Source organism: Odocoileus virginianus, chromosome 27, assembly GCF_023699985.2.
Source record: "Odocoileus virginianus isolate 20LAN1187 ecotype Illinois chromosome 27, Ovbor_1.2, whole genome shotgun sequence".
In the NCBI taxonomy this organism is placed as follows: Eukaryota; Metazoa; Chordata; class Mammalia; order Artiodactyla; family Cervidae; genus Odocoileus; species Odocoileus virginianus.
This window is the reverse complement of record NC_069700.1, coordinates 1475357-1487367: the sequence shown is the minus strand read 5'-3', so window position 1 is coordinate 1487367 and position 12011 is coordinate 1475357. Positions and strand designations below refer to the sequence as shown.

General features: G+C 57.7%; 1 protein-coding gene across 6 annotated transcripts in view; it reads right to left on the bottom strand.

The window, feature by feature from the left end:
* The window catches only part of FARS2 (phenylalanyl-tRNA synthetase 2, mitochondrial), a 312626-nt gene that overhangs the window by 18877 nt on the left and 281738 nt on the right, over nucleotides 1-12011 (bottom strand). For 5 of the 6 annotated variants that reach the window (XM_070456990.1, XM_070456989.1, XM_070456991.1 and 2 more), the window contains one exon: nucleotides 6497-6770. The exons of the other annotated variant lie outside the window; for it this stretch is intronic. In XM_070456990.1, the coding sequence (XP_070313091.1) occupies nucleotides 6632-6770 (139 nt within the window). In that variant the 3' untranslated portion in view covers nucleotides 6497-6631. Of the gene's footprint in view, nucleotides 1-6496; nucleotides 6771-12011 lie in introns of those variants that run through there. 6 annotated transcript variants of the gene reach the window in all.

The following is a 12011-nucleotide window of genomic DNA, read 5'->3' as shown; positions in this document are numbered from 1 at the left end:
CCTGACTCTGAGCCTCTGGGGCTTCCGTAACTGCTTTCCTGACGTTTGGCTTGGAAAAGTGACAAAGGGCTTTGCGTTTTGATTTCTGGTGATACGCAGTGCTCCTGACAGCATCTGCGGTAAGTCCCAGGAAACTAGGATGCTGGGTTCCCATGTGACTTTGAACCAGTCCGTCCACCTGTCTGGAATGCAGACAGGTTGCCATCTACTGAATCATGCGTTACAGACACACAAAAATGAGTTATCTAAAGGGCTTCCCTGCTGGCTCAGATGGGAAAGAATCTGCCTCCAATATGGGAGACCTGGGTGTGATCTCTGGGTTGAGAAGATCCCCTGGAGGAGGGCATGGCAACCCAGTCTGGTATTCTTGCCTGGGAAAATGCCATGAGCAGAGGAGCCTTGATGGCTATAATCCATGGGGCCGCAAAGAATCAGAAGCGACTGAGCACACACACTCAAAGGACTAAAACCACTAGAGAAGCGGGCACCCGGCGGTGATAGACATTCCTGGCGAAGAGCCGGCTCTGGAGGGACATGGAGCCCCCGGTCATGAACACAACGCCCCTGCCCGGTGAATCCACCAGCGCCTGTCACCACCCTCCTTGACAAATATCCAGACAGGGGCCGGCCCACCTAGGAGCCCCGGGAACCTCTAGGCTGAGCGGCTTTCCTGCGTACACACGGGCGGCTCCCGCTGCCTCTCAGCCTGGCCTCCTAGTGACCCTGCTCAGTGTGGACTCCAAGCTTCAGCATGACTAGTTCTCCGGCAGAGACTAGCTGCCCTTCACTACACACTTTCTAACGCCCTCGCTCAGCAAGGAGGCAGCAACATCCAGGAGACACCTAGAAACGACACTGGGCCTGGAACCAAGAGAAGTGGGTTCTCGTCTGGGCCCTGCGAGCTCTGGTTGGCAAGTAGCTGGCTGACTTTGGGCCAGTCTGGGTGACACTGTGGTTTGCCTATGAAATACCATCTCCCACTCCCCTTATCTATTTATTTATTTATTTATTTTTTGGTAGCACTTTTTTTCCTACAATAGAGGCTAGAAATGATAGACACCTCCTTTCCCAAGTCTTGAAGCTGGACTGTGGACGTGTGACCCAATCCTGGCCAATGAGACTTGAAGGGAAGGCAGTTTTCTCTATGAGAAAAAGAAATTTGTGAAGGGAAGCAGAGATCCTTTGCCCCCTCCATTTTTTCTGTTGGAGGGTGTGTGGAGACATGCTGGCTGGTGCACCTGCAGCCATTCTGTAACCATGAGGGGAAGACATCGCCCATCTGCTGCGGCTGGTGGAGCAGAAGGAAGAGCCTGGGGTCTCAGTGAAGCACTGGGCCAGTGAGCCAGCCCTGCCTCCTCCAGACTGGCTGTTCTGTGAGGTAACCGTCTAGGCCAGTCTGCACTGGTTATTCATCCAAGGAGTTCAGAAGTCATTTTACTTCTCTGGGCCTCAGCAAGTCATCTCTAACATGGGGCCACCAGACAAATGATCTTAAAGTTCCCTTTGAGTCTAGATCTTCTAGGATACCGCCCTGTGCCACATTCTCCCAGACCCCACGGTCACTTTAGTTGGGAGAGTGGCCCTCTCTGAACCCACAGCCGGCTCTCCTTCCACTGTCTGCTTCCCCGGCCACATGCAAACGGCTTCCCAGACACGGGGTCCCGTCATCCTTACAACACCGACTGCAGGTTTGCCCTGAGAGATTAAGGGGTTACAGACCCTGTGTTGGAGCTTGCCTCTGCCTGAGGACAAAGCCTATGTTTTCAACCATTTTGCTAAACCGCTTGTTTTCTTGAAAACACACTTTAAGCGACCCCATTCAATGGTATTTTACAGGCCCCGAGGCCCACATGTGGCATCAGTCCAGGAGTTAACAGGCTCTCCTGGCCTGGGCTGAGCTGAAGCGAGCATCCCTGGGAGCCTGCTGGAGGGGCTGGCACAGAGGAGGAGAGGCGGTCATCTGAGCGCCCGGCCCGCCCTGGGCCAGCACAGCAAGGCCTCAGAGACTGCAGCCCCGAGGCACCCTGCAGGGAGGCGGCCGGAGGGGCTTCGGGAGCCAGGAGGAGGCTGGGCGGCGTGCCCAGTCCGGCCCGAGAAGGAACTGACACCCAGCGACAGGAGCGCTGACTGCAGTCCTCGCCAGGGAGGGGCCCTTCGCCAGGCGCTGTGCCCTCATCCAGGGGGTGAGCCCATGAACAGGCCTGATGTGTTTCCTCCGGCAAGCCTGTGGCTTCATTCTCATCGTCTGGGTCTGAATTAATCCAGGCCAGAGCGGTCTTTCAGACCGCTGGGCAGGAGGCGGGGGGGGGGGGGGAGGAGGAGGGGAGGAGGCAGGGAGGGGGAGGGGGGGAGGGGGGAGTGGGGCACAGACTGGCTGCTGGTGGTACCCAGGCAGCTCAGACACGTGGTCCAGAAGGACCGAGGGGTGGGCTTGTGTGGCCGGGCTGTGGTCCTCACAGCACCCGCTGGAGGTGGGCTGATGATGGGCAGGGAGGCAGCCTCATGGGGTCTGAGTCTCAGCAGAGTTATGTGTTACCCTCCCCGGGGGGAGACCGATATGTGGACACCTTGTTGCTCCAGCACCCCCCCACCCCAACTTCTTGGAGAGCCGCCCACCCGTCTCAAGCGTGACCTTGTCCCCGCAGTCCCAGAGCTCCTCCTATGCCCACCTCTCTGCCAGCTCCCCTGGCTCCGAGCTGCCGTCTCCTCGGTGGAGCTGTAGTTGATCACCCGGTCGTGGGACGCGGCCCAGGTCGGTTGTCTCATTTTTATTGTGGCGTAATTTATCTGCGGCTCAAGGCACAGATCTTAAAGCATCCAGCCGGAGGAGTTTTGACAAATGCACTGTCTGTGTAACCTGCATGCCAGTCAAGATGGAGATGATTCCCGTCACTCAGATCCCCACGGGCCCCCTCCTGTCAACCCCTCCCCAGAGGCAGGCCACCTCTGTCCTGCTTTCTGCGGCCGCGGATGAGTCCTGTCTGCTCGTAGCTTCATAGATGCATTTCCCTGGTGACCAACAATGTTGAGCCTTTCCGTCTTATTGGTCATTTATAAATGTTTTCGTGGAGTGCTTGTTCTTTTTTTGATTTTTTAATTATCAAATTGTAGGAAATCCTTGTGCATTTTTTCAAAAGACTTTTTAAAGCAATTATTCCTAAATTGTAGTAAATCTTTGTGTATTCTGGATATAAATTTCTTTGTTGAATATAGGTGTCACAAAGTTTTCTCCCATTCTGTGGGTTTCCCGTTCATTGTTTAACTCTTCATTTTGTATTTGAGTAGAGCTGATTAACGATGTTGTGATAGTTTGGGGTGAACAGTGAAGAGACTCAGCCGTGCACATACATGTAGCCGTTTCCCCCAAACTCCCCTCCCATCCTGGCCGCCACGTAACCTTGAGCAGAGTTCCCTGCGCCGCACAGCAGGTCCTGGCTCGGGACCCATTTAAAATACTGCAGTGTGTCCACGTCCATCCTCAACTCCCTAACTATCCCTTCCTCCAGCTCTTCCCTCCTGGTAACCGTTAAGGTGAGTTCCTTCTCTAAGTCTGTGAGCCTCTTTCTGTTTTGCAGACAAGTTCACTTGCATCATTTCTTTTCACATTCTACATATAAGGGGTGTCATGTGATATTTCTCCTTCTCTGTCTTACTCACCTCACTCAGTATGACAGTCTCTGGACCCATCCATTGCTGCGCATTTTCTTCATGATGTATTTCAAACAGTGAATGTTTTAAATCTTGAAAAAGCCCAGCGTATCAGTTTTGTCTTTGCTAGCTCTTTCTGTGACCTCCCTAGGAAGTCACTGCCTACCCGAGGTCACAAGAACAATCCCGCATGTTTTCTTCTTTAAGCTCGATGATAAGTTTTTGACTTTTACATTTAGGCTTATGTTCCATCTTGAATTAATTTTTGTGTGGAGTGTGGAATTGAGGTTGAGATGATTTTCTTTTTAAATAACGTCTTTAAAATTTTTTTTAAATTGTGTTTTGGCTGCAGCATGCAGGATTCCAGTTCCCTGACCAGGATTCAAACCCGTGCCCCCTGTAGTGGAAGTGTGGATTCTTAGCTCCCTGGGGGAGCTCCAGGGACATCCCCCCTTTTCTTTTTCTTTTTTTTAACATGGAGAACCAGTTGCTCTGGCAATACTTGTTGAAAAGACTTTCCTTTTTCCGTTGACTTGCTTGTCATCCTAGTTGTTTCTTATTAAGTAAAGATGACTTCAAACGAGCCACTCAGTAAACTGGAAGCCGTTAAAAGCAGATTTCAAAATGTGCTCTGTAATAGTGCCAGGCTGACACGCCTGCCCATGAAAGCCCTTCCTGTCGGGGAGGGAAGGGCGATGAGCCAGCTGGCGTGCCGTTCTGGGCCCTGGCCCTGGTTGCCCGTCCTGCTCATGGACGCCAGCAGCTTGGGGTGCAGCTGGGACCCGCTGGACGTGCGGCTTTAGAGCAGACCCGCTGATTACACTGACTTCCTTCTCTGATGGATCCTGTAGTTTACCCAGGTCCATGCGCCCTCCCTGAGGTCTCCTGTTTAACTCAGTGCGGCATGGTCACCCCGCGTCCTTGGTAAGCGTGGGCACACCGAGCCCTCGTTAAGGCGTGTGTCCAAATAGACAACACGTGCACGTGCTGGCTTGCACTTGAGCAGTGGAGCCGTGGAGGGCGTCCCCCTCGTCTGAGGCCTGAGGTAGCAGAGGGCAAGCCGCGGCCACTGTGTCCTCACCCGCTGACTGGTGTTGGCAGACACGGCATGGCGGGAAGACCGCGGGCTTTGGTCTTACAGAGGGGACCTCGAGTTCTCGCTCTGCTCCCCGCCGCCCGGAGGACCCTGGGCCTGCCCTTGGCCTCGTGGTCTCAGCTCCCAGGGGGGCGCACCGTGGTCCCTGCTCCGTGAAGGAGGGGCGGGCCCCCAGCGGGTGTGGCGATGGCAGCGGTGCTGGTCATCACATTGCACGAAGCGAGTCGTCTGTCCCCAAGTTGCGGAGTGCAGATCATCTCAGGGATTACATTTTCTTTCTTCTTTTTTCCTTCCTCACTATTCTCCTTTCTCACTCCCATGAAGAAGTCAGGAGCTGGGCGTCCCCAGATGCCCCTGGTAGGGGGGCCCACCTTTGGCAGGAGCGCCGATACCCAGAGCAGAGTGAGGGGGTCACACAAGCTCCCAGGGCTGAGGTCTCGTGGAAACAGAACAAAGGCCTAGGAGCAGAAGGGACCTGGCACCCCATTTAGCTGCAGCTTCTGAATCTGGGGGCAGCAGGCTCAGGTGAGGCCTCCCCCTGCCTGGCATGGTCCTGGTTAAGTCCCCTCATGAGAGGGCTGCCTACATCTCATTGAGTGTTGAGAAGAACGTTCAGGAAAGCCCTCTGTAAGACTGCCCCACCGCCACCCCGAATGTCACCCCTCCCTGCCCCCGCGCAGTGCCTGGCCCCAGACATCTCTGAGCTTGGGTGGTTGGCCAATGAGCAGCGCCATGTTTTCTGAGCGTTACCCCTCAGCTGATTCGTGGGGAGCATTTCCATGAACGCCTAACTGGTTTGGGGGCTCACAGGGATCCCAGGTCGGGTCAGGAATGTCTGCAAGCAAAGGTCCCGGAGGAAAGGTCACCAGTCCCGCGGGGCACTGCCCGCGTCCACTCCTGGGCCCTGGCCCGCGGCTTGGCCGGGCTGGGGTGCAGCCTGCACTAGATACCCTTCAAAGTCCATGGGAGGCGCCCCCCAGATAACAGGGCAAAATGACACGGGGACCGTGCCTCCTGCTGGAGTGCCTGCCTGTCCAGCTGCCAGCTGCCAACGGGTGCGCTCATCAGATATTTATCCCGGCACATGCAGCCCTCTATCAGTCTCCAGCATCATGCTGGGGAGGGAATCTGATTAGAAAACTGGTCAGGAGTGGGGCAGGCAGACTACAGAAGCGCCGGGCATGGAAATGGGGAGATGTCACAGCCCCACAGTCCCCCATGATGGTCGTCTCGGAAGCAGAGGCCACCGGTCAGGAAGCAAAAGCTCCCGGGCTTCCAGGACGGGTCCCACCAGGTCACGGGCCGCCCAGCACGGCGGCCAAGGCTCCAGCGCCCCCCAGGGGACAGGAGGCAACTCCACCCAGGCCCCAGGGCCAGAGGCTGGGCTCCAAGCCCCGCCTGTGAAGAGGAAAGACAATCCTGTCTGCTGGGGATGCTAGTCTGGCGTCTCCTCCACACCCTGTGCTCCTGCCCTTGTGGAACAGAAGGAGGGAGATAGGCTGGGAGCCAATGCAGGAAAGCTTCCTGGGTCTGCAGTCTGTCCCTTGGTGTGGCTTCACTCATTCCAGGGCAGGAAGAGCTTGTCGGGCAAGAAATCATGTCTGGTGTTTACACTTTAGTGGAATCCAGGGACTGATTAAGCGCCCCGAGCGTCCACGGGCAAAGCGTTTCTAAAAGGAGTGGAAGGTCGCTCTCCCATTACTGTGCCTCCCCTGTTTCTCCCAAATAAAAGACAAGCGTCCTGTTCACAGGTTCTTGAAAGCAATCCTTTATTTTCTGAGAGTCCTGGAACCGACCGGTTTATCGCAGGATGACGGATGCCTCAGTCCACAGATGGGATCCTTCTCTCCTTCACTTAGAAACCCTGGAGCCCTGGGAAGCGGGGCCTCAAAACCTGCCCTCGACGCCCAGCTGCCGCACGGCCGCCTCCTGCACGGCCTGGTGGATGCCCCCAACCTCTCTCTGCGACAGCGTGCGCTCCATGTGGCGGTAGGTGATGCGGTAGCAGTGGCTGGTCCTGTGTGTCCTGCGGGGTGGGAGAGAAAGGCAGGTGTGAGTGCAGGCAGGTGTGGGTGCAGGCAGGTGTGAGTACGGGCAGGCGTGAGTGTGGGCAGGTGTGTGAGTGTGGGCATGTGTGTGAGTGTGGGCACGTGTGCGAGTGTGTGAGCGCAGGCAGGCGTGAGTATGGGCAGGTGTGGTGGACACGGGCAGGTTTGTGAGTGCAGACAGGTGTGTGAGTGTGGGCACATGTGTGAGTGTGTGAGCGCAGGCAGGCGTGAGTATGGGCAGGTGTGGTGGACATGGGCAGGTGTGTGAGCGCAGGCAGGCGTGAGTGTGGGCAAGTGTGGTGGACGCGGGCAGGTGTGTGTGTGTGAGCTCAGGCAGGCGTGAGTGTGGGCAGGTGTGGTGGACGCGGGCAGGTGTGTGAGTGTGGACAGGTGTGAGTGTGGGCAGGTGTGTGTGTGTGAGCTCAGGCAGGTGTGAGTGTGGGCAGGTGTGGTGGACACGGTCAGGTGTGTGAGTGTGGACAGGTGTGTGAGTGTGGGCAGGTGTGTGAGTGTGTGAGCTCAGGCAGGTGTGAGTGTGGGCAGGTGTGGTGGACGCAGGCAGGTGTGTGAGTGTGGGCAGGTGTGAGTGTGTGAGTGCAGGCAGGTGTGGTGGACGCGGGCAGGTGTGTGAGTGCAGGCAGGCGTGAGTGTGGGCAGGTGTGGTGGACGCGGGCAGGTGTGTGAGTGTGGGCAGGTGTGAATGTGTGAGTGTGGGCAGGTGTGGTGGACGCGGGCAGGTGTGTGAGTGTGGGCAGGTGTGGTGGATGCGGGCAGGTGTGTGACTGTGGGCAGCTGTGTCACCCGAGGGAGCAGCAGTGAGCGCCGAGGATGACACTGGACTGCCGACAGGTGACACAGAGCCCGCGGCCCCCACGAGAGCCGGTCGGCCCTTAACAGACTCTGGGGCAGGTGCTGGTGCCAGGAACCCCGACCACCGGGTCCCCTGGTCTGACCCCTCCTCTGGTCTGAACCCCTGGAGACTGAGTCGGAGCTGGGGGGACTCTGACCAGCAGAGCGGGTTAGGAACCTGTGGGCCCCGGGCAGCACAGACAGCGGTGCCCTCCCGTGTTGTGCAGACCAGTCACCAATCCCTGCCTGCACCAGGCAGCTGCAGGCCTGACCCCATGGCACAGCCGGGGGACGCCGCAACACAGATCACGACAGCACGTCTGCAGCACGGCAGCTGCCGACACTCGGGCGCCCAACACCTCAGCATGGAGGCCTGGGCACCAGCTGGCAAACCTGGGCCTCCCCCCGCCCCGGGTACCTGCGTCTCTCTCCTGAAGCTAAGCCACCAAACCCCTCCTCTCCAGCTGCGGCCAAGCCAGCCCTGGCGTCCCCGTGGCAGGTGATGAAGCTGGAGTGATGAGTGGTCCTGGGCAGGGCCCGGGGACGTCAGCCTGACACCACGTGCCACGTGCCCTCGGCCCAGACCCTTGAGCCAAGGGCCTCTGGTGGGGTGACCACTCCACACCCCCCGGCTGGTGGGGACATCAAGTCGTGTGCCCGCTGGGCAAAGAGCTGAAGGAACCTGAAGGTCACACATCGACAGTTCTTCAATTGCTGAAACGCACCGTCACCCTACGGCCCAGTGATTCCTCCCTGGGTATATGCTCAAGAGAAACGAAAGCACGCGCCCACACGCGAACCTGCACGTGAGTGTTCAGAGCAGCATCAGTCATGCCAGCCAGAAACTGGAAGCAACCCAAGTGTCCTTCACCTGGTGGGTGGATAAGCACTCTACCTCTGTGTAGAGTATTACGCAGCCATGAAGAGAAAGGACGTTCTAGCGCTACGAGCCAGATGAACCCTGAACACACCGGGCTTTAGGGAGAGACACCAGGCATGGAAGGTCACACCTTATATGATTCCAGCTAATGAAATGTCCAGAACAGGCAGGTCCACACAGATGGAAAGCAGATTCCTGATAGCCCCGGGCTGGGGGGTGCAGCTGGACAATGGACTGACTGCTAAGGGGGCCGGGTTATCTACTGAGGGCAATGGAATGTCTGGAGTGAGATGGTGGTGAATATTATAAAAACCGCTACGTTGAACACTTTAAATGGGTGTATGATGTCTGAATCACGTCTCACTAAAGCCGTCCTACCAGAAGGAGAGACTCGGCCTGCGGGCCGCAGGCGGGCCTGTGCTGACGCCGAGCGCTCCTGGCGGGCTGCACACTCTGCTCTCCTGGCGCCCAGAGCAGTGTCTGGCATACAGCAGGCGCTGCATAAAAGCTGCTGAACGAACGCCTGTACAATCACCAGACCCTGGGGCGGCCGTCTGCGTTCAGGCCTTGTGGGGGCGGGCCAGCCTCGCCCTGCCCGCTGGGTCTCCCTGCCCGAGTTCTTCTCCTCCCTCCTCCCACCCCTGCCTCTAATGGTGATGGAGGCGATGCTGCCAGCATCCCGAGGGGACGGCAGAGGGGACAGAGGGTCAACACCAGGGCGCCCCAAGCTCTCGGCCTGCAGGAGCCTCGTCTCCCTTGTGCTTCCTGGTTCCCGGAAGCAAAGCCTCTGTGGAGCCCTCGGGGGACCTCAGGCCATGGCGCCTGATGCAGAGGCTGTGTGCTGGCTTCAGGAGGCTCCCTCGCAGCGGCCTCGTGGTGGGGCTGGAGGGGCAAGGCCTGACCTGCCCGGGTCTCCAAGCAGCTGCATCCCTGCAGAGGCGGAGCCCAGCTGGGCCCCGCTGGAGAGCCCCCTGTGGCCCCTGGGAGACCTGCCACCCTGCCCCCAGAGAAGAAGGGCGCTCTTCCCCTATCCTGACCTCAGCAGGCAGGGATGCTGCCGGGCCCAGGGTTCTGAGACATGGAGAGGACTAGGAGAGGGTTGGTTAGTTAAGGAGAAGAAAAAGGGCAGAGGAACTGTGGGCTGCAAACGTTTACTAGAATAGGCATGGCGACGGGACCTGGGCCCAGGCTGTCAGCAGACGGGGCCCCGACGTGGTCAGAGGACAGTCTCCTGTAGGGAGGTGGACGCCCCTCCCTCCCCGATCACACAGGCCCCGTAAGCCTGGAGGCCTCGAGCTGGCGCCTAGATTCCAGGCTACGACACACGTCCTGACTCCCAGAGTCTCCTCCATCGAAGGAGCAACATTGCAAACTCCAACGACCTTTCCCGACCACAGAGTAGATGCAGGCAGAAGGCGCTGGGGCCCGGAAACTCTCAAGATTCATGAGCGCAGGATGGAAGTGTCCTCAGGACACTGTTATTACATTTTCCCCAGGGTTCACGTAGGTCTCTGTCTTTCTGCTGAAGAGCTGGAACGTAGACTCGCTGGGCTGAGATTTCCAACCAAAGACAAGTGGGAAAAGTTTTATCTCCTTGCTCCTGAGTGCTTCTGAGAAGACCCCTCTAAGGAATCTTGGGATTCAAACAGCTTTTATAAAACACTGTGATGAGCTGGGTGTAATGAATCATGAACATATGGATTAATTTTAAAAATTGAGAGAAACAGTGTTTGGCAGAATAGTTGGCGATAATTCAGTCGATTCGACTGAAAAGCAACCAGGTTTGCCTTTTCCTAGCGTCACTGGTGAGACACTGTTTCCTAGAAACTTGTATTTGGAGCTTTCAGACGGTGGACATACCTGGTCCTCCTTTTACTAGCTGGGAAACCTGGGCCCTGGTCTGAGTGCAGGACCGAATCTCCCACCCGAGGAGTGGTCCAGCCACGAAGACCACGGAGCTGAAGGGTCTGCACGGCCCAGCATGGAGCTGGTGAGACGACGGAGTCCCCAGATGGGAGGGACGCCTGGAAGGGCCAGCCCCAAAGGTCTGGAGCGGGCCTTTCTGATTCTTCTACATCCTCTTACTGTGGCCTCTTTTAGCTCGAAAGCTCCCCAGTCTTTCATCCGCCACGGCTCCCCCACCACAGAAATAACAGCAGACACGGACACAGCGCCTCTCACGCACCAGGCGCTGCTCTCAGCTCTATACACCCACGTCAGCATCACAGCCCCCAAGGCCCAGCCAGGAGACCGCACCACTGTCCCGACTCACAGCCCGGGAGGCAGAGAGGGCACAAGTAGGGACCACATCCACACAGCGAGTCAGGGCCGGACGCGAGGCCAGGCAAGGAGTGCAGCAGGGCAGTGTCTCCTCGGCAAGTTAAATAGAACTACCATGTGAGCCGGGTACCCGAGCGACCACGTGAGCCGGGTACCTGGAGCGACCACGTGGGCCAGGTACCCGTGAGCCGGGCACCCGGAGTGACCACGTGGGCCAGGTACCCGGAGCGACCACGTGGGCCGGGTACGCGGAGCGACCACGTGAGCCAGGTACACGTGAGCCAGGCACCCGGAGCGACCACGTGAGCCAGGTACACGGAGCGACCACGTGGGCCGGGTACACGGAGTGACCACGTGGGCCGGGTACGTGGAGCGACCACGTGACCCGGGTACACGGATCTACCATGTGGGCCGGGTACCCAGAGTGACCACGTGACCCGGGTACACAGAGCGACCATGTGACCTGGGTACCTAGAACTACCATGTGACCCAGGTACATGGATCTACCACGTGGGCCGGGCACCCGGAGCGACCATGTGGGCTGGGTACACGGAGCAACCATGTGACCCGGGTACCCGGAGCTACCACGTGGGCCAGGTACATGGATCTACCATGTGACCTGGGTACACGGAGCTACCCGGAGCTACCCTAAGACCTGGGTACACGGAGCTACACTGTGACCCGGGTACACGGATCTACCCTGTGACCCGGTACACAGATCTACCACGTGACCCAGGTACATGGATCTACCATGTGACCCGGGTACATGGAGCTACCCTGTGACCCGGGTACACGGATCTACCACGTGACCTGGGTACACGGATCTACCACGTGACCTGGGTACATGGATCTACCCTGTGACCCGGGTACACGGATCTACCATGTGAGCCAGGTACACAAAGCTACCCTGTGTACACTACCCCTGGGCGTGCACCCCAGAGAACAGAGGCTCTCAGAGAACAAACCAGTCACTACCAGAGGAGAGGAGGTAGGGGGAGGGCAAAACAGGGACGGGGATGGAAAGGAGCAGACTGATGGACATAAGATAAGTAAGTGGTGAGGCTGGAACGCACAGCACAGGGAATACAGCCAATATTTTATAATCACTTTGTATGGAGGACGATCTACAAGAAACACTGAATTGCTGTGATGTACACCCGAAACTAGTGTCATGTTGTAAATCAACTTACGTCAGTGGAGAGAAGGTGCC